This window comes from Schistocerca nitens, chromosome 10, assembly GCF_023898315.1.
Source record: "Schistocerca nitens isolate TAMUIC-IGC-003100 chromosome 10, iqSchNite1.1, whole genome shotgun sequence".
In the NCBI taxonomy this organism is placed as follows: Eukaryota; Metazoa; Arthropoda; class Insecta; order Orthoptera; family Acrididae; genus Schistocerca; species Schistocerca nitens.
Genome location: NC_064623.1, coordinates 130,683,357 through 130,701,810, shown reverse-complemented (window position 1 = coordinate 130,701,810; position 18,454 = coordinate 130,683,357). Strand labels below are relative to the sequence as shown.

The 18,454-nt window shown below is 44.1% G+C and overlaps 1 protein-coding gene across 1 annotated transcript in view; it reads right to left on the bottom strand.

Annotated features, from left to right (window-relative positions):
- LOC126209931 (poly [ADP-ribose] polymerase tankyrase-1-like) overlaps positions 1-14,675 on the bottom strand; it is an 84,909-nt gene extending 70,234 nt beyond the window's left edge. Inside the window, exon 1 of the mRNA XM_049939049.1 lies at positions 14,468-14,675. Coding sequence (XP_049795006.1) covers positions 14,468-14,675 — 208 coding nt within the window. The remainder of the gene's footprint in view (positions 1-14,467) is intronic.
- Between the last annotated feature and the right edge of the window lie 3,779 nt (positions 14,676-18,454).

Genomic DNA, 18,454 nt, shown 5'->3' with positions numbered 1-18,454 from the left:
ATCAATACTAAGAGCGCAATTGGAATAGCAGTGTTAAACTCCGAGGATAGAGCAGGTATGTGCAGAGTATATTGAGCATAGCATTTCAGAGTGAAACGAAGAAAGACGAGGGTTACAGGGAATAGCAGGAGGGAGAGTGGCGATGAACATAACATAAAAATAGGAGCCCAAGAAAAATACGAACTGAAGGAATTGCGCTACCCTGCAAGCAAAATATCAGATGACGCACGGTGCAAGGAGGACATAACAAGCTAAATAGCACAGGCGAAGAAGACTAAAAGAAGTCTACTAGTATCAAAATTCGGTTTTCTTCGAGGGAGAAATTTCTGACAATTTATATTTGGAGCACAGCATGGCGTTGTGGTGAATCATGGAATGATGGAAATGAGGAAAAGAGGAGAATCGAAGTGTTTGGGATGTGGTTCTATAGGAGGATGCTTAAAATTACATGGAATTGTAACATACGTGATATGGAGAAACTCCGCCGAACTGGTAAAGTGAAAATCACTGACAAGAAGAAGAGCCGTGATGGTGGTTGTTGTGGACTGTTAAGGCAGCCAGTCCACAGTGAAGTAGCCGAAAGGGCACGCGTCAACTCACGCCGTCTGGCGTTAAGTCTGGAACAGGATTCGTAATGAATGTGATAAAAAAAAGAACGTAGCTACTAGAACACTTAACTTTTATATTGTCCTTTGGTATACAGCATTCTGGATGATACAAGTGAGACTCTATCTGGAGGTACATGCAACGTTACAAATGGTTAATGGCGCCTTGCTAGGTCGTAGCCATTAACTTAGCTGAAGGCTATTCTAACTGTCTCTCGGCAAATGAGAGAAAGGTTTCGTCAGTCTAGTCGTTAGCAAAGTCGTCGTACAACTGGGGCGAGTGCTAGTACGTCTCTCGAGACCTGCCGTGTGGTGGCGCTCGGTCTGCGATCCTGACAGTGGCAACACGCGGGTCCGACATGTACTAATGGACCGCGGCCGATTTAAGCTACCACCTAGCAAGTGTGGTGTCTAGCGGTGACACCACAGTGGGATGTGTGTTAAAAGACTTCCACGATACTAGAGGGAGCTGTAGAGGATAATACTGTAGAGGAAGACAGAGAGTGGAGTACATCCAACAAGTAATTCAGGACGTAGGTTGCAATGGTACATTGAGATGAAGAGGTTAGTACAGGAAACGTATTCGTCGTGGACCGCATCAAACCATTCAGAAGATTGATGAAAAAATGCCTTATAAATTGAACACTACTAAAGTATTTTGTACGATAATGTACCGTTATGTGTCAAGTAGTACTGCATGCAAATTAATAGCTTTAGGCACATGTGAACAGCTCTATCTACAGGGTGTTTCAAAAATGACCGGTATATTTGAAACGGCAATAAAAACTAAACGTGCAGCGATAGAAATACACCGTTTGTTGCAATATGCTTGGGACAACAGTACATTTTCAGGCAGACAAACTTTCGAAATTACAGTAGTTACAATTTTCAACAACAGATGGCGCTGCGGTCTGGGAAACTCTATAGTACGATATTTTCCACATATCCACCATGCGTAGCAATAATATGGCGTAGTCTCTGAATGAAATTACCCGAAACCTTTGACAACGTGTCTGGCGGAATGGCTTCACATGCAGATGAGATGTACTGCTTCAGCTGTTCAATTGTTTCTGGATTCTGGCGGTACACCTGGTCTTTAAAGTGTCCCCACAGAAAGAAGTCACAGGGGTTCATGTCTGGCGAATAGGGAGGCCAATCCACGCCGCCTCCTGTATGTTTCGGATAGCCCAAAGCAATCACACGATCATCGAAATATTCATTCAGGAAATTAAAGACGTCGGCCGTGCGATGTGGCCGGGCACCATCTTGCATAAACCACGAGGTGTTCGCAGTGTCGTCTAAGGCAGTTTGTACCCCCACAAATTCACGAAGAATGTCCAGATAGCGTGATGCAGTAATCGTTTCGGATCTGAAAAATGGGCCAATGATTCCTTTGGAAGAAATGGCGGCCCGGACCAGTACTTTTTGTGGATGCAGGGACGATGGGACTGCAACATGGGGCTTTTCGGTTCCCCATATGCGCCAGTTCTGTTTATTGACGAAGCCGTCCAGGTAAAAATAAGCTTCGTCAGTAAACCAAATGCTGCCCACATGCATATCGCCGTCATCAATCCTGTGCACTATATCGTTAGCGAATGTCTCTCGTGCAGCAATGGTAGCGGCGCTGAGGGGTTGCCGCGTTTGAATTCTGTATGGATAGAGGTGTAAACTCTGGCGCATGAGACGATACGTGGACGTTGGCGTCATTTGGACCGCAGCTGCAACACGGCGAACGGAAACCCGAGGCCGCTGTTGGATCACCTGCTGCACTAGCTGCGCGTTGCCCTCTGTGGTTGCCATACGCGGTCGCCCTACCTTTCCAGCACGTTCATCCGTCACGTTCCCAGTCCGTTGAAATTTTTCAAACAGATCCTTTATTGTATCGCTTTTCGGTCCTTTGGTTACATTAAACCTCCGTTGAAAACTTCGTCTTGTTGCAACAACACTGTGTTCTAGGCGGTGGAATTCCAACACCAGAAAAATCCTCTGTTCTAAGGAATAAACCATGTTGTCTACAGCACACTTGCACGTTGTGAACAGCACACGCTTACAGCAGAAAGACGACGTACAGAATGGCGCACCCACAGACTGCGTTGTCTTCTATACCTTTCACATCACTTGCAGCGCCATCTGTTGTTGAAAATTGTAACTATTGTAATTTCGAAAGTTTGTCCGCCTGAAAATGTACTGTTGTCCCAAGCATATTGCAACAAACGGTGTATTTCTATCGCTGCTCGTTTAGTTTTTATTGCCGTTTCAAATATACCGGTCATTTTTGAAACACCCTGTACTTTGAAACTAGGAACTATAATCCCAGTGTCCGATGGGTCACGTGAGCGATGTCTGAGTAGTGTGGGTATTTGTACCAGACAGATATATCTACTTAGTTTTAGAGCTATATCGTCATTTGTTGATACCAAACAACGTCTTTTTCGTTTACCTTTTCTTTTAAATTATTCTTTTTTGTATATGGCCGAGAACATTAAATGTATAGCTGCCGAATTCTGGTAAAACTGTCAAGTATGTTGCTAAAAAACAAGAAAATAGTACTGTTGTGGCAGAAACTACCCCAGTCCATTGCTTGAAACTACCAAAATACAGGAGCTAGAATTCACCTGTACACTGCCGAAAAAATGCGAGGCACTCGAAGAGTGTGTTGAGTGGTAGCAGCTTGTTATATGTGCATACGGAGGGTTTTTAATGTTACTGATTCACTTGTGACGGCCATCGGCGACCAGGTGGCGCTCAGGAGGGCCGTCCATGCATCCTCTGTTTCGACACTCGAGAAGGTAACTGTGCTGTGAATAGCGGTGAACGGTGTTCGCTACGTTCGTGCTAGTGTACAGCCGTGCCTGTCCGAGAAGTAAAGACTTCTGCAACAGCTTCAGACATTTGAATCTGACGCCATTGTGGACCTGTGGGAACCTGGATGGATACACTACTGGCCATTAAAATTGCTACACCAAGAAGAAATGCAGATGATAAACGGGTATTTATTGGAAAAATATATTATACTAGAACTGACATGCGATTACATTTTGACGCAACTTGGGTGCATAGATCCTGAGAAATCAGTACCAAGAACAACCACCTCTGGCCGTAATAACGGCCTTGATACGCCTGAGCATTGAGTCAAACAGAGCTTGGATGGCGTGTACAGGTACAGCTGTCCATGCAGCTTCAACACGATACCACAGTTCATCAAGAGTAGTGATTGACGTATTGTGATGAGCCAGTTGCACGGCCAACATTGACCAGACGTTTTCAGTTGGTGAGAGATCTGGAGAACTAGCCGGGACAGCAGCCGAACATTTTCTTTATCCAGAAAGGCCCGTACAGGACCTGCAACATGCGGTCGTGCATTATCCTGCTGAAATGTAGGGTTTCGGAGGGATCTAATGAAGGGTAGAGCCACGGGTCGTAACACATCTGGAATGTAACGTCCACTGTTAAGTGCCGTCAATGCAAACAAGAGGTGACCGAGATGTGTAACCAGTGGCACCCCATACCATCACGTCGGGTGATACGCCAGTATGGCGATGACGAATACACCCTTCCAATGTGCGTTCACCGCGATGTCGCGAAAACACGGATGCGACCATCATGATGCTGTAAACATAACCTGTATTCATCCAAAAAAATGACGTTTTGCCATTCGTGCACCCAGGTTCGTCGTTGACTACACCGTCGCAGACGCTCCTGTCTGTGATGCAGCGACAAGAGTAACCGCAGCCATGGTCTCCGAGCTGATAGTCCATGCTGCTGCAAACGTCGTCGAACTGTTCGTTCAAATGGTTGTTGTCTTGCAAACGTCCCCATCTGTTGACTCAGGGATCGGGACGTGGCTGCACGGTCCGTTACAGCCACGTGGATAAGGTGCCTGTCATGTCGGCTGCTAGTGATACGAGGCCGCTGGGATCCAGCACGGCGTTCCGTATTACCCTCCTGAACCCACCGATTCCATATTGTGCTAACAGTCATTGGATCCCGACCAACGCGAGCAGCAATGTCCCGATACGATAAACCGCAATCGCGATAGGCTACAATCCGACCTTTATCAAAGTCGGAAACGTGATGGTACGCATTTCTCCTCCTTACACGAGGCATCGCAACAACGTTTCACCAGACAACGCCGGTCAACTGTTGTTTGTGTATGTGATATCGGTTGGAAACTTTCCTCATGTCAGCACGTCTTAGGTGTCGCCACCGGAGCCAACCTTGTGCGAATGCTCTGAAAAGCTAATCATTTTCTTATCACAGCATCTTCTTCCTGTCGGTTAAATTTCGCGTCTGTAGCACGTGATCCTCGTGGTGTAGCGATTTTAATGGCCAGTAGTGTATATGGAGGGGGTGCTGCCTATATGGGACACAGCGCATCGGCGCTGCTCTGTGGAACACTCCCACAGCTGTGCACTGCGTTCTGACGCGAGTCAAGATCGACCCTCTACGTGAACGGAGTAGCCGACCGAACATCATCCAGGGACAAAAGCTGGGCACGTGTTCCACCTGCAGCGACCTCTCGGAACCGTCTGCTTGCATCAGGACTAACAACACGTGTCAGTCTGGCCAGGCTACGACTGACTAGACGAATAGTCACGGCTCCTGTGATGTCGTGATAGAGCTGACTGGAGAGTGTAACGGCGCTCTGCTGTCTCCAGTGATGAGGGTAGGTTCTGTCTGTACGCATGTAAGGGACGAGCACTGTATGGTGCAGAGCTGTGATCAGCCTGTTCAGAGCATTCGCCCACAACACAGAGGTCGGACCCCAGGCTACACGGTGTAGAGGCCAGTCAGTTCCACCTCGCGGTCATATTCCTATTCCTACAGAGTAGCCGCTGTACTGCGCAGAAAGTAGTCCCCGTGATACTGCCATTTATTCGACAGGAAACTGAAGTGAATTTCTGCATGACAATTCAATTCCATATAAGTCACAGCTGCAAAATACTGACGCGAATTCCTTACAGACGGATGGAAAAACTGGTAGAAGCCTACCTCGGGGAAGATCAGTTTGGATTCCGTAGAAATGGTGGAACACGTGAGGCAATACTGACCCTACGACTTATCTTAGAAGAAAGATTAAGGAAAGGCAAACCTACGTTTCTGGCATTTGTAGACTTAGAGAAGCTTTTGGCAATGTTGACTGGAATACTCTCTTTAAAATTCTGAAGGTGGCAGGGGTAAAATACAGGGAGCGAAACTCTATTTACAATTTGTACAGAAACCAGATGGGAGTTGTAAGAATCGAGAGGCATGAAAGGGAAGCAGTGGTTCTGAAGTGAGTGAGACAGGGTTGTAGCCTCTCCCAGATGCTATTCAATCTATATATTGAGCAAGCAGTAAAGGAAACAAAAGAAAAGTTGGGAGTAGGCATTAAAATCCATGGAGAAGAAATAAAAACTTTGAGGTTTGCCGATGACATTGTAATTCTGTCAGAGACAGCAAAGGACTTGGAAGAGCAGTTTAACGGAATGGGCCGTGTCTTGAAAGGAGGGTATAAGATGAACATCAACAAAAGCAAAACGAGGATAATGGAATGTGGTCGAATTAAGTCGGGTGATGCTGAGGGAATTAGATTAGGAAATGAGACACTTAAAGTAGTAAAGGAGTTTTTCTATTTGGGGAGCAAAATAACTGACGGTGGTAGAAGCAGAGAGGATATAAAATGTAGACTGGCAATGGCAAGGAAAGCGTTTCTGAAGAAGAGAAATTTGTTAACATCGAGTATAGATTTAAGTGTCAGGAAGTCGTTTCTGAAAGTATTTGTATGGAGTGTGGCCATCTATGGAAGCGAAACATCGACGACAAATAGTTTAGACAAGAAGAGAATAGAAGCTTTCGAAATGTGGTGCTACAGAAGAATGCTGAAGATTAGATGGGTAGATCAAATAGCTAATGAGGAGGTACTGAATAGAATTGGGAAGAAGAGGAGTTTGTGGCACAACTTGACTAGAAGAAAGGATCGGTTGGTAGGACATGTTCTGAGGCATCAAGGAATCACCAATTTAGTACTGGAGGGCAGCGTGAAGGGTAAAAATCGTAGAGGGAGACCAAGAGATGAATACACTAAACAGATTCAGAAGGATGTAGGCTGCAGTAGGTACTGCGGGATGAAGAAGCTTGCACAGGATAGAGAAGCATGGAGAACTGCATCAAACCAGTCTCAGGACTGAAGACCACAACAACAACAACATAAGGCTGTAGCAAAGAAACGTGTTCTTCGGCTGGCCTAGCCAGCAATATCACCAGGTGTCTGCAACTGAACGCATACGGGACACGATGCAGCGGGAAATGAAGTCGCTCTCCAGGGCGTGCAGGAAGCACTGCTGAAGCGCAAGATGCTTGGGGCAGTCTGTCACAGGATGTCACTCGACGCCTTTGTGATCGTCTGTATGCTGAAATACATGCCTGAGTTGCCAACAGTGATGGGGGACGGGGGTACGGTGTGAAAAGGAGAGGCTGCTTGGACAGCCTTTTGCGTGACACGTGTGTTTCTTTTGGTCCGGATTTGATATCACGTAATCCTACAGTGATGAACAACCTGTCATCTCACCTGTTAATAGAATGAAATTATCCTTGAGGGTGTTTGCTTTCCGGTATTTTATTTATTATAATTTGCTTCTTATCTCGTTCATTGGAATGTAACATGTTATAAATGTCTTCTCCCTCGAAAAATAGCCACTTTTTTTTTGAAAGTTCTGCAAGTCCTTTTGCGGCAGAGGGTGACTAAATCGGACCTCTTAGCATTAAATGAATAGTCACTGGCCGTACGAATCAGATTTTCGGATGAAAAGAAAGCATAGAAAATGATTGCACTAACTACTAAAGCACATCAGGACCGTTACACGACTAATTTCGTTTATTTTATAAGGTACGCAGGCAGACCGATTAAAGAACAAAAATTTCTAAGCTGATGCCCAGTGTAACATGATTTACATATTCTCTAATCTTTAACAGCCGCAACCTACACTTTCTTCTTTTAGCAGCAAGAAACCTACTCGCGTTTTTCTTGGCATATATCCTCATCTACATACCTACATCTACACTGTGTGATCAAAATTATCCGGACACACCCAAAAACAAACGTTTTTCATATTAGGTGCATTGTGTTGCCAGGTACTCCACGTCAGCGACCTCAGTAGTCATTAAACAACCTGAAAGATCAGAATGGGGCGCTCCGTGGAACTCACGAACTTCGAATTTGGTCAGGTGATTGGGTGTCGCTTGTGTCATACGTCTGTACATGAGATTTCCTGTGCGGCTAGTCCCGGCGGAGGTTCGAGTCCTCCCTCGGGCATGGGTGTGTGTGTGTCCTTAGGATAAGTTAGGCTAAGTAGTGTGTAAGCTTAGGGACTGATGACCTTGCAGTTAAGTCCCATAAGATTTCACACACATTTGAACATATATATGGGACTTAACTGCAAGGTCATCAGTCCCTAAGCTTACACACTACTTAGCCTTTTTTTTTTTTTTTTTTTTTTTTTTTTTTTTTTTTTTTTTTTTTTTTTTTGAGATTTCCACACTCCTAAACATCCCTGGGTCCACTGTTTCCGATGTGATAGCGAAATGCAAACGTCAAGGACACGTACAGCACAAAAGCGTACAGGCCGACCTCGCCTGTTGACTGACAGAGACTGCCGACAGTTAAAGAGGGTCGTTATGTGTAATAGGCAGACATCTATCCAGACCACACAGCAATTCCAAACTGCATCACGATCCACTGCAAGTACTATGACAGGCGGGAGGTGAGAAAACTTGGATTTCATGGTCGAGCGGTTGCTCATAAGCCACACATCACGCCGGTAAATGCCAAATGACGCCTTACTTGGTGTAAGGAGCGTAAACATTGAACGATTGAACAGTGGAAAAACGTTGTGTGGAGTGACGAATCGCCCTACACAATGCGGCAATCCGATGCCAGGGTGTGGGTATGGCGAACGCCTGGTGAACGTCATCTACCAGTGTGTGTAGTGCCGACAGTAAAATTAGGACACGGTTATGTTATGGTGTGGTCGTGTTTCTCATGGAGGGGGATTGCACCCCTTGTTGTTTTTCGTGGCACTACCACAGCACAGATCTATATTGATATTTTAAGCACCTTCTTGCTTCCCACTGTTGAAGAGCAATTCGGGTATGGCAACTGCATCTTTCAACACGATCGGGCAGCACTTCATAATGCACGACAATAACATCCCTGTGATGGAATGGCCTGCGCAAAGTCCTGACCTGAATCCTATAGAACACCTTTGGGATGTTTTGGAACGCCGACTTTTTGCCAGGCCTCTCCTCAGTTTAACACTCCGTGAAGAATGGGCTGCCATTCCCAAAGAAACCTTCCAGCACCTGACTGAACGTATGTCTGCGAGAGTGGAAGCTCTCATCAAGGCTAAGGGTGGGCCAACACCATACTGAATTCCAGCATTATCGATGGAGGGCGTCACATACTTGTAAGTCATTTTGAGCCAGGTGTACATCTAGATCTGTAATCTGCATTTCAATTTCCGGTGTATTGCGGAGGGTATATCTGGTACCAATATCAGGTCCCCTTACCCTGTTCCATTCGCGAATGGCGCGTGGGAAAAATGATTATCGGCAAATCCGACTTCTAATTTCCCACATTTTCTCAAAAAATTGTTCAAATGTGTGTGAAATCTTATGGGACTATGTGCTACACAACCGAGCTGTGACTCACAGAGATGCACAGTGCTCCCTTTCACTGAGAGCATTCCCAGTTGCCCTGTGAGTTAAAACACCAAGAATCGCTTCTCACTTTTTGGCAAGATCAGTGTGTATTTCGTTTTTTTGTTGGGTGGGAGGGGGGGATCATCAACAATAGTAATAATAATATATTTTGCCATGATAAGGGATGACTTACCATGATTATTCCTCGCTGTGGGGGTTTTGAGAGTATGTATGCCTTGTTGGTGATTTGACTGTATATTATCATTGTGGTGTCACCGCTAGACACCACACTTGCTAGGTGGTAACTTAAATCGGCCGCGGTCCTGTAGTACATGTCGGACCCGCGTGTCGCCACTGTGGGATCGCAAACCTAGCGCCACCACAAGGCAGGTCTCGAGAGACTGAGGAGACCTCGTCCCCAGTGGTACGGACAACATAGCTAGCGATTGGACGTGCTAAGCCTTGCTCTCATTTGCCGAGAGATAGACAGTAGAATAGCCCTCTGCTAAGTTAAATGGCGACCACCTAGCAAGGCGCCATTTGTATCAGTGCCAATAGCTTACGAGTATGCAGGAGAGATGTATTCCAACAAGAGAATAAAGTTAAGTATTAAAAAAGCTACGTATTTTTCTTTAGTGCATTTATAAGTCTCATGTTCCAGACTTCACGCCCGTCTGCGTTAGCCTTGCGTGCCCTATCGGCTACAGCATTGTGTCTGGGCTGTATGGTCTAGACACAACAATCATAAATGAAGAACTCTGATCCCCCCACGCAAAAGAAACTACACATCGGTCTTGCCAAAAGCCGAGAAGTCTGTTGGTGTTGTAGCTCTCAGGAGCACCCACGAATGCTCTCTGTGTGAGGCGACCTGCGCATCTCTCTAAGTCGCAGCTCGATTGTGTATCGCAGCTCAAAGCTGTATGTTTCCTGTGGTGTGCGACTTAGAATTTTTATTACTGGGGTCAAGGAAAAATAAAGTGGAGGTGAAAGGTATTTGTTCCTGGCTGTTCTTGCGTTCTTATAGTCGGTATTTTGAATTTTGCACTTTTTAATAACGATAAACTTAGCCATGATAATGGACGACTCGCCATGATTATTCCTTGCTGTGGAGGTATTGAGAGTATTGGTGGTGTGGGACTTAGGATTTTTCGTGCCTCAGCAGCCCTAGCTTTGCTGCCTGTCGGCGATGATTTGAGGCTGAAGCCGGATGTGAAATCAGCAGATAAGGGGTCAGTTTTCAGGCCACTCATTTTCAATAAAACACTTTAGCTTTCAACAACTATCCCAACCATTGTTGTCATGGGCAAGAAAGATTACCAGGGCTGGGCCGGCCGGGGCGGCCGAGCGGTTTTAGGCGCTACAGTCTGGAACCGCGCGACCGCTACTGTCGCAGGTTCGAATCCTGCCTCGGGCATGGATGTGTGTGATGTCCTTAGGTTAGTTAGGTTTAAGTAGTTCTAAGTTCTAGGGGACTGATGTCCTCAGAAGTTAAGTCCCATAGTGCTCAGAGCCATTTGAAACATTTGAACCAGCGCTGGCACTGTTTTCCACTTACAAAAAAATGGTTCTAATGGCTCTGAGCACTATGCAACTTAACTTATGAGGTCATCAGTCGCCTAGAACTTAGAACTAATTAAACCTAACTAACCTAAGGACATCACACACATCCATGCCCGAGGCAGGATTCGAACCTGCGACCGTAGCGGTTACGCGGTGTGGCGTGCGTACTGTAAGACCTTCGGTACACACACCATCAGATTATTTGACTTGTCGCTCTAACGAAGTAGGCGAGTGTCAGCAATATGTCTCGTGGTCTTATCGTGGCGTGTTTATCTGCCGTTAGGTCAGACGATAGAGATGCCACTTGCACGCTTAGAGTAGCAGATTGACGGTGACCAACTTTAAACAGAACTTGATTAATTTTCACACACATTTATCAAAATAATAACAATCATAAACTTTACTTAACTTGATTCTGGATGCTATTTACAATTGACAATCTGAAGTTCCTTTGGTCTTGGTACATTAATCTTATTCTCACATATCTCTGATACTTGACAAAGTGTCTATACATCTCTCTTCATGGCTATGTACAGGAATATGATAATCTTATTACGCGCAGACTGAAACTTGACTACAGACTAATGCACACTGACTAATTGCAGGTCTGTACACTCGTTATAAGACCTCGCGCGTTCAGGTATCACTGCGTGAGTGTGATCCGCGAGGAGAAAAGGTTCTACGTTAGCAGCAATCTCATTGGCTGCGTTACATATTAACACGCGGATCGGCGGAAGCAGAGTTTGGTCCGTCTCTATGACAGCGCCATCTTGTAGTGCGGAGACGGACGAGCGCTGCGCCTGCGCTGTTGTGCTTAGCGGGGTGCGCTCTAGTGGGAAAGTTGTGTACGCGCTGACTACGCGGAATAGGTACTCAACACGCGGTTCCCGACTGAAGCGCCTAGAACCGCACGGCCACAGCGGCCGGCTTTCCACTTACATTGGCAATATTTCAGCATCTGGCACCAATCTGAGAGGCACAAAATAATGCCTGCATGTAAGGCGAGCAGTGCAGCACGCAGCAGTTAGTCTCCTGTGGAACCAGTAGTGTCACGTGGTGCCAGGGGCTGGCGCCATATTTGTAACTGCTGCTCTCACTGCCGTACAAGCGTAAAAAATTTGTCTTTTTATATCCAGACTGTCAGATGCTGCAGTTGCGTTTGTGTAAGGGGAAAAGTGCCACTGAAGATTTTATCCAGGCACATTGCCATTAAAGAATCAAAGGACAAAGAAATTAATGTGTTTTGTTAGCTATTTTGGAAACAGACGTGCTTTGTGGTGTAAAAGAAAGAATGCAATCTTGTGTGGGATACAAAGTACTGGTAATGAAAGAGGTTTGAGCGAGAGTATTTTATGTACAAGAAATTTATTGGATCAACTATTTCGGTTTTTATTACAAACGCTCCTCAATCATAAGTGTCAGAATTTGCAAAATAAAAATTTAATTAGTGTACTCTTAATGAAGAGTTTATCATGATGACTTAAAATTCAGTTAACTACTTAAACTGAAATTTGTGAAGCTTAAGAAGAGGTTGTTTGAATGTTGGTAAACTAATAAGTAAGAAAATTGTAAAACACGTATTTTATTCATATTGTTAGACTCACTAAAGAATAATTTCTCATGAGTAATTGTTCATTCAGGTAAAAAGTTGTCACGGAGTATTCAGGCAAAACCTTGCACTTCACAGATTTTTATGTAATATATTTTGGATAATTTCTGTATTTATTTTTTTCGTGACTTTGTACGGGTACTGAAGTTATACATTTAAAAAAAAAATTGACAAAGCCAATACGAAAAGTTTTAGCATATTTCGAGAAATTTTTGTACATCAACTACCAGAAGCTATTACTTTATCATGCCTTTTTTCTTGACTGCAGAAAATTCATGACACAGCAGGGGGTGGGGGTTGAACGTAATACCAGTGGCTTCACACATGAATCATAGTTTTCCTTTGTTGCCTTTTCGAGCTGTGCACTTGTGATACCTTACGAGTCTGGTGCTATGTGTTGTGTTACTCTAGTACCCAACACATAACATAGAAAATACTAGAGTAACATACAATAATGCAACTGCAAATTACCACATTAAAAATTTTATTTGATGTCTCTATAAATAAACTTTCTTTGTCAGGAGAATGTACAAACAAGCTGTAAACGTTTTGTGTAAACATCTTTTAGAATAGCACCTGTTTTGGTAAGTGGTCAATCAGGCATTGTTGTACTTTCAAATTACTTTTTGATGCAGTGTGAGACAAGGACAGGCACACCACGGCACAAGGCCGTTCCCCACTACCCTGAGTTGAGAGGGAACATGTCATTGAGCATTGGACATTCGTTAAAGAGTAATATCAAATGATTAATTTGTACCTGGAAGATGCTCATATCAATAACGTAAAATGTTCACACATTTTATATTTATATTTTGCAGAAAATGACTTTATATAGTCTCAGTTTCTTGTTTTGTAATGCATAACAATGACAGTAAACGCAACAACCATTCAAGTTAACAGTTAATTGCAAATAATAGTTAACATATCAAATGAATACAGAATAAGAAGTGAGTTGCTGTGCTGCTGTACATTAGAATTTTGATAAACATGTGGTACCAACAGCCTGTGATATTCATTCTATTTAAAGCAAATAGACTGGACACTTATGACTCAGTTGCTCTGCATCTGAAGTCCAAAAATCAGATAGTTTATTATAACATTTATTTTCCTTATGTGAGATGCAAGTAAGAGCTAGTCCTGGAAAAATCTTTACAAAAAAGTTACATAGTACTTCAAGACGTGAAATGAGCTCTTCCACCTCTCTAGATGTGAGATTCCATGGGAGTCTTAATACAATGTTTGGTCTTTAACCTGTTATGACATATGTCACCGCCAAAAGGGCATTATCTCAAGTGTGGGAGCAAGTGTCGCATCAGGCTTGTATCTTTCTTGAGTATGTATTGCGGCAGACATCATATCCAGAGGCCGCGTTTGCTTTTGAATCTCTTCTGACACATCACAACTGTACAGGCGTTCGCCAGTGGTGTGACTTGCCAAGAGTTGCCTGAGGCAGTCACTTCTCGTAAATCTTGTCTCACACAAATCTCAACTATATGGGCGTTCCCCTGTGTGAACACGATAATGACTCTTCACACCGCTTTTGCTTGAAAATTTCTTATGATTAAGTCTGTAAATGTAGGGTTCTTCCCCTGTGTGCATTCTCAAGTGAGCCTTCAGGGCAGAACTTGCGTGTGAATGTCTTGTGGCAGGCTCACAGACATATGGGCTTTCACCAGTGTGCACACGGAAATGGACCTTCAAACTAGAGCTATACCAGAACTGCTAGTGACATTGGTGCAAGAAAAGGGCATTTTCCCTGTATGCTGTTGTAAATGAGCATTGAGATGGCTTCTCTGTGTGAATGTCTCGGGACACACACAAAAAGCGTATGGAGTGTATGAGCCTGTGGGCACTTGTACGTGAATCTCCAGAACATTATGGCTCATGAACACCTTGTGACACAGTCCACATCTGTAGGAATGTTTATCTGTGTGCACATATGAATGCTTCTTCAAGTCAACACTACTCGTGAATGTTCTGTGACACACACTGCATGAATGCAGAAAATCATTACCCTCCACATGTTTGTGTTCCTTCAACCCTTGCAAATGTATTTTTGCAGTTATTGCACTTGTACTCAAAATATTGTGAACTGCTGTTGATCTCGCAAGATGCTTCCTGCTTGATGGTGCCTTGTATGGTGTTGCCCATTTCTGCAGGGAGACTGACTCTGGTAACCAGACTGCCACTGCCTCCAGTTTTATCGTCGTTCTCTGTGCCATTGGGGATAATACTGTAGAACTACAGAAAAAACTGCATTATAAAGCTTTGTCACAACAGTGCAATATCTCACGATAGGAAATATACAGCGTGATTCAGCTAAGCTGTTCATGTCAAATATTTCTGAACCTGTTTTAAGATATTGTGATTCTATTTTCATCCAAATGAACTGTGTAAAAGTCCTCACTAAACTAAAGAGATCCTTAAATCAGTTTCAGCTTTTCAACTGTAACTACATTACAGTAATTTCTGCTACTAGTACTGTGGTTCTAACGGAAATCAATTCAATTCCATTTATATCTTTGAAACACACATAGCAGTTTAAGAGAAGTTGGAATATTTGAAACTTACAAATCATCTGTTTTGAGCATTTAAGCAACTGCTGTCTTTCACAGAGTTTCATGATTCTGTCATCATAAGGAACTGTCAACTCAAGCTGACTGGGTGCTCCAGATTTATTCATCTGACCAGACATTACTGGACAATCCGCCAAGAATGCCAAAAGTATAGACCAACAGCCACCTGGCGGTAGACAGGATGGAACAAAGGGAAATACCAGAGACATTGTCCCCGTGTGGAAATAGACAGCAGTTCTAAACACCCATGAATTCGTACATACATGCTAGACACTGATAACATGCGCAAGTGCAGAAGGGTGAACACTGAATATGCTCTGTGCTTTTCACTGTTTGTGGTCTACTGTTATTGTTGACATCTGTTTCCTGCACAAACTACAGGTTTTATTATGTCTGTCCAAAAAATTCTGCAACTTTGGCCACAAAATTTTTCTACCCTTACCTTTCACTTATTGTGCATGGTCTCCTTGGAAATACTCTCCTCCTCAATCACCGCTCCCAGTGCTGTTCCCACTTCTGGTAGCAGTCTCGGTACGCCTCTTGCTGGATCACGTGAAGCATCGTCTGCAAATTTTCTTTTATCTTGTCTATCGCAAATCTCCATTCATTTAACGAGGTTTTCAACTTTGGAAATAAAAAAAGTCCACAGGAGCCAGATTTGGAGAGTACAGAGGATAAGGCAGCACAGTGATTTCGATTTCTGTGCAATAGTCAAGCACCAACAGGGATGAATGTGAGGGTGCATTATTGTGATGCAAGAGGCATGAATTGTCTCGCCACATTTAAGGCCATTTCCTTCTCACATTTTTTTTCAGGCGCCACTCAAGTCCCGATAGTACTATCGATTAATAGTTCGTCCTTGTGGCATGAATTCATGATGAACTAATCCTTCAAAGTCAGAGAAAACAATCAGCACAGCTTTGACATTTGACCTCAAATGATGAACTTTTTGTGGTCTGACAGAACATTTCCCAACCTATTGTAGGCCAACGTCTCATCACTAGTTGCAATTCTCTTAAGGAACATCTTGTGCTCATTTGGACAATCCAAAGGCTCATCACTGATTGACTCATTAGCCGAGGGATTACCTTGGCACCAACATGATGCGTTCCAAAATGCTGTGTCAGGAGTTCATGACATGATCGAGACTGAAATACTACATTTTTCTGCAATTTCTCAGTCAGTCAGTCTTGGGAATGCAAAACTTAGTTGACATTTATGACATGAGTGTAGTCAGTAAATGTCGAAGGACATCCTGAATGATGGTCATATTTTACCTTTGTCAGGCCATTTTTAAACCATGTGAAGCATTCACAGCACCGAGTACGGCTTGAGCACTCACAACCGTGGGCTTACTGTGTTATTTGGTGTGCCTATGTAAAGGTTTTCTTGAGTTTCACGCAACATTTAATGCAGATGTGTTGCTCCTCTAACTCTGCTATCTCAAAATTCGCAAATAGTGTCACACAACGTTCTACTGAATACAGCAGCGAACAATAAGTAACAGAGAAAAACAATGAAACTTCCAGCAGTGACACATTAAACACAGGCACGTGCAGGGATGTCAACCACATTTCTCTCCAGCACACCACTGGCGCAAAACTACGAATGTTCCAGAATTTTTTGAACAGACCTCGAATATTGAATATTTCATGCAATCTTCCCTGGGTAAATTTTCATACATACAGTAATCAAAGAAAATAAATATTTTTTGCCAGCATATGTCTTGTACACAAGCTGTTTTCAAAAAGCATTTTTTGTACCGACTGCTACGTATTCTAGAAATGGAATGCACTACACAAGCATCAAGCATCCTAATACAGGTGTCTAGTGAGGAAAGGCGCCTCTGTAATCCTCATTACCTGCTCTGTCAGGAGTCATTTACTTCTGAGTAAACATACATGAACCATGCACGGCACGTATGTATTCCATTTATTGTTTCTCATCTTACGGTACTGCCGCGTCGATTTCTTTTTCCATTTACTGGCGCTACTGACTCCCTGCCCTACTTGCCCGTGAGTGACAGCAGCAGTGCATATCGGTAAGTGCACTGTCATACCATCTCTGGAGCGACCGATAGTATATCTGGGTCGTCGTGTGTCTGGCACTTAGTTGGAGACGGACCAGCAGTGCAGCCGGGATGCAGCAGCAGAGAAGTCGGGGGACGCAGCACCGGTGAGGCGCCGACAGCAAATGCTCGCCGACCGCTGGTGACACACGTGAACTGTCCGACGGAGGGAGATTGGAGCAGGAAGACCGATGGTTGATCGTTCGGTTGGCCGTCTCATAGTCCGACGTATACTTGGTCCTTTCACCATTTCCGGGCCTGGGCAGTCGGTCAGTTGGCGTAGAGCAGCGAGGAATTCTCCACGGGATGTAGTTTGGCTGGGGCCGCTGGCATTCTCTACGTGGTGTCGGAGTGTGTGGGGCTGTTCCCATTCCTACGAGGTCCGTGGGTCACCGACCTTGGACACGAAAGTTGAGTTTGATTTAATCTACTGGCAAGTCAAGACTGTTCACATTATGTCGTTTGGAGTTCGCTGTCGGCTGTTGGGATATTCCCAGGAGCAACAACGTGGTTTTCAAGTTGGAAAATTCTAGCCCCCCCCCCCTCCCCCCTGGTGGAGTTTTACTGTATTTGCTTATTTGAAGTGCACCAGCGCAATCTTCTGCCTTGTGGCCGTTAACGTTCCGGTTACAAACCCTGGCCGATGACGTAAATTTCAGGCAGTGTAGTTTCCTCATCGTGTTGTTGCTGTCCAGCACGGTGTATAGTTTGACAGTTCCATGTATTATTGGCTGTGGGCGCCAATATCTTCTACGTTGTCCCGCTGAACTCCCTGTTGTGCCTTGGTCGGATGAAGTGGAAGTTATCTTGTCGGTGGGTCCGTTGACTGTTGGTCGGTTGGGTTGTCGTCGGATCGTGAATGGTTGGCCCGACTGCCTGTCTCACCCAAGCAAGTGATAGTGTTTGACTTCCAGGCCGATCCTCGAACATCTCAGCGCCCTTGTGTGTACTACCTTTTTTTTTTATTTATTCTTGTTGTTCGTACTTGTATGTCTTCTAGCCGATTTTTTAAAAATTAAGTTTGTTTTGCCCTTAAGGTATAAGATTCTTTTGGCCTTCAGCCTAATTTAAATAACTGTTTCACGTAAGACTTTTGGCATTTTAGAGATTTTAAAGTTGTTGAATTTTAAGTGTTGGGCCTTCATCCGATTTTGAGTTTGAGTTATTTTGCTCTTTAGGCCTTTAGCCTCATTTAAAGAACTGCCTCACGTAAGGCCTTTGGCATTTTAAAAATTTTACTGTTGTTGAATTTTAGGTGTTAGGCCTTCAGCCGATTTGAATTTAACTTCTTTACTTTTGAAGTGTCTGATTCTTTAGGCCTTCATCATAACTAAAGAACTGTCTTAAGATAAGGCTT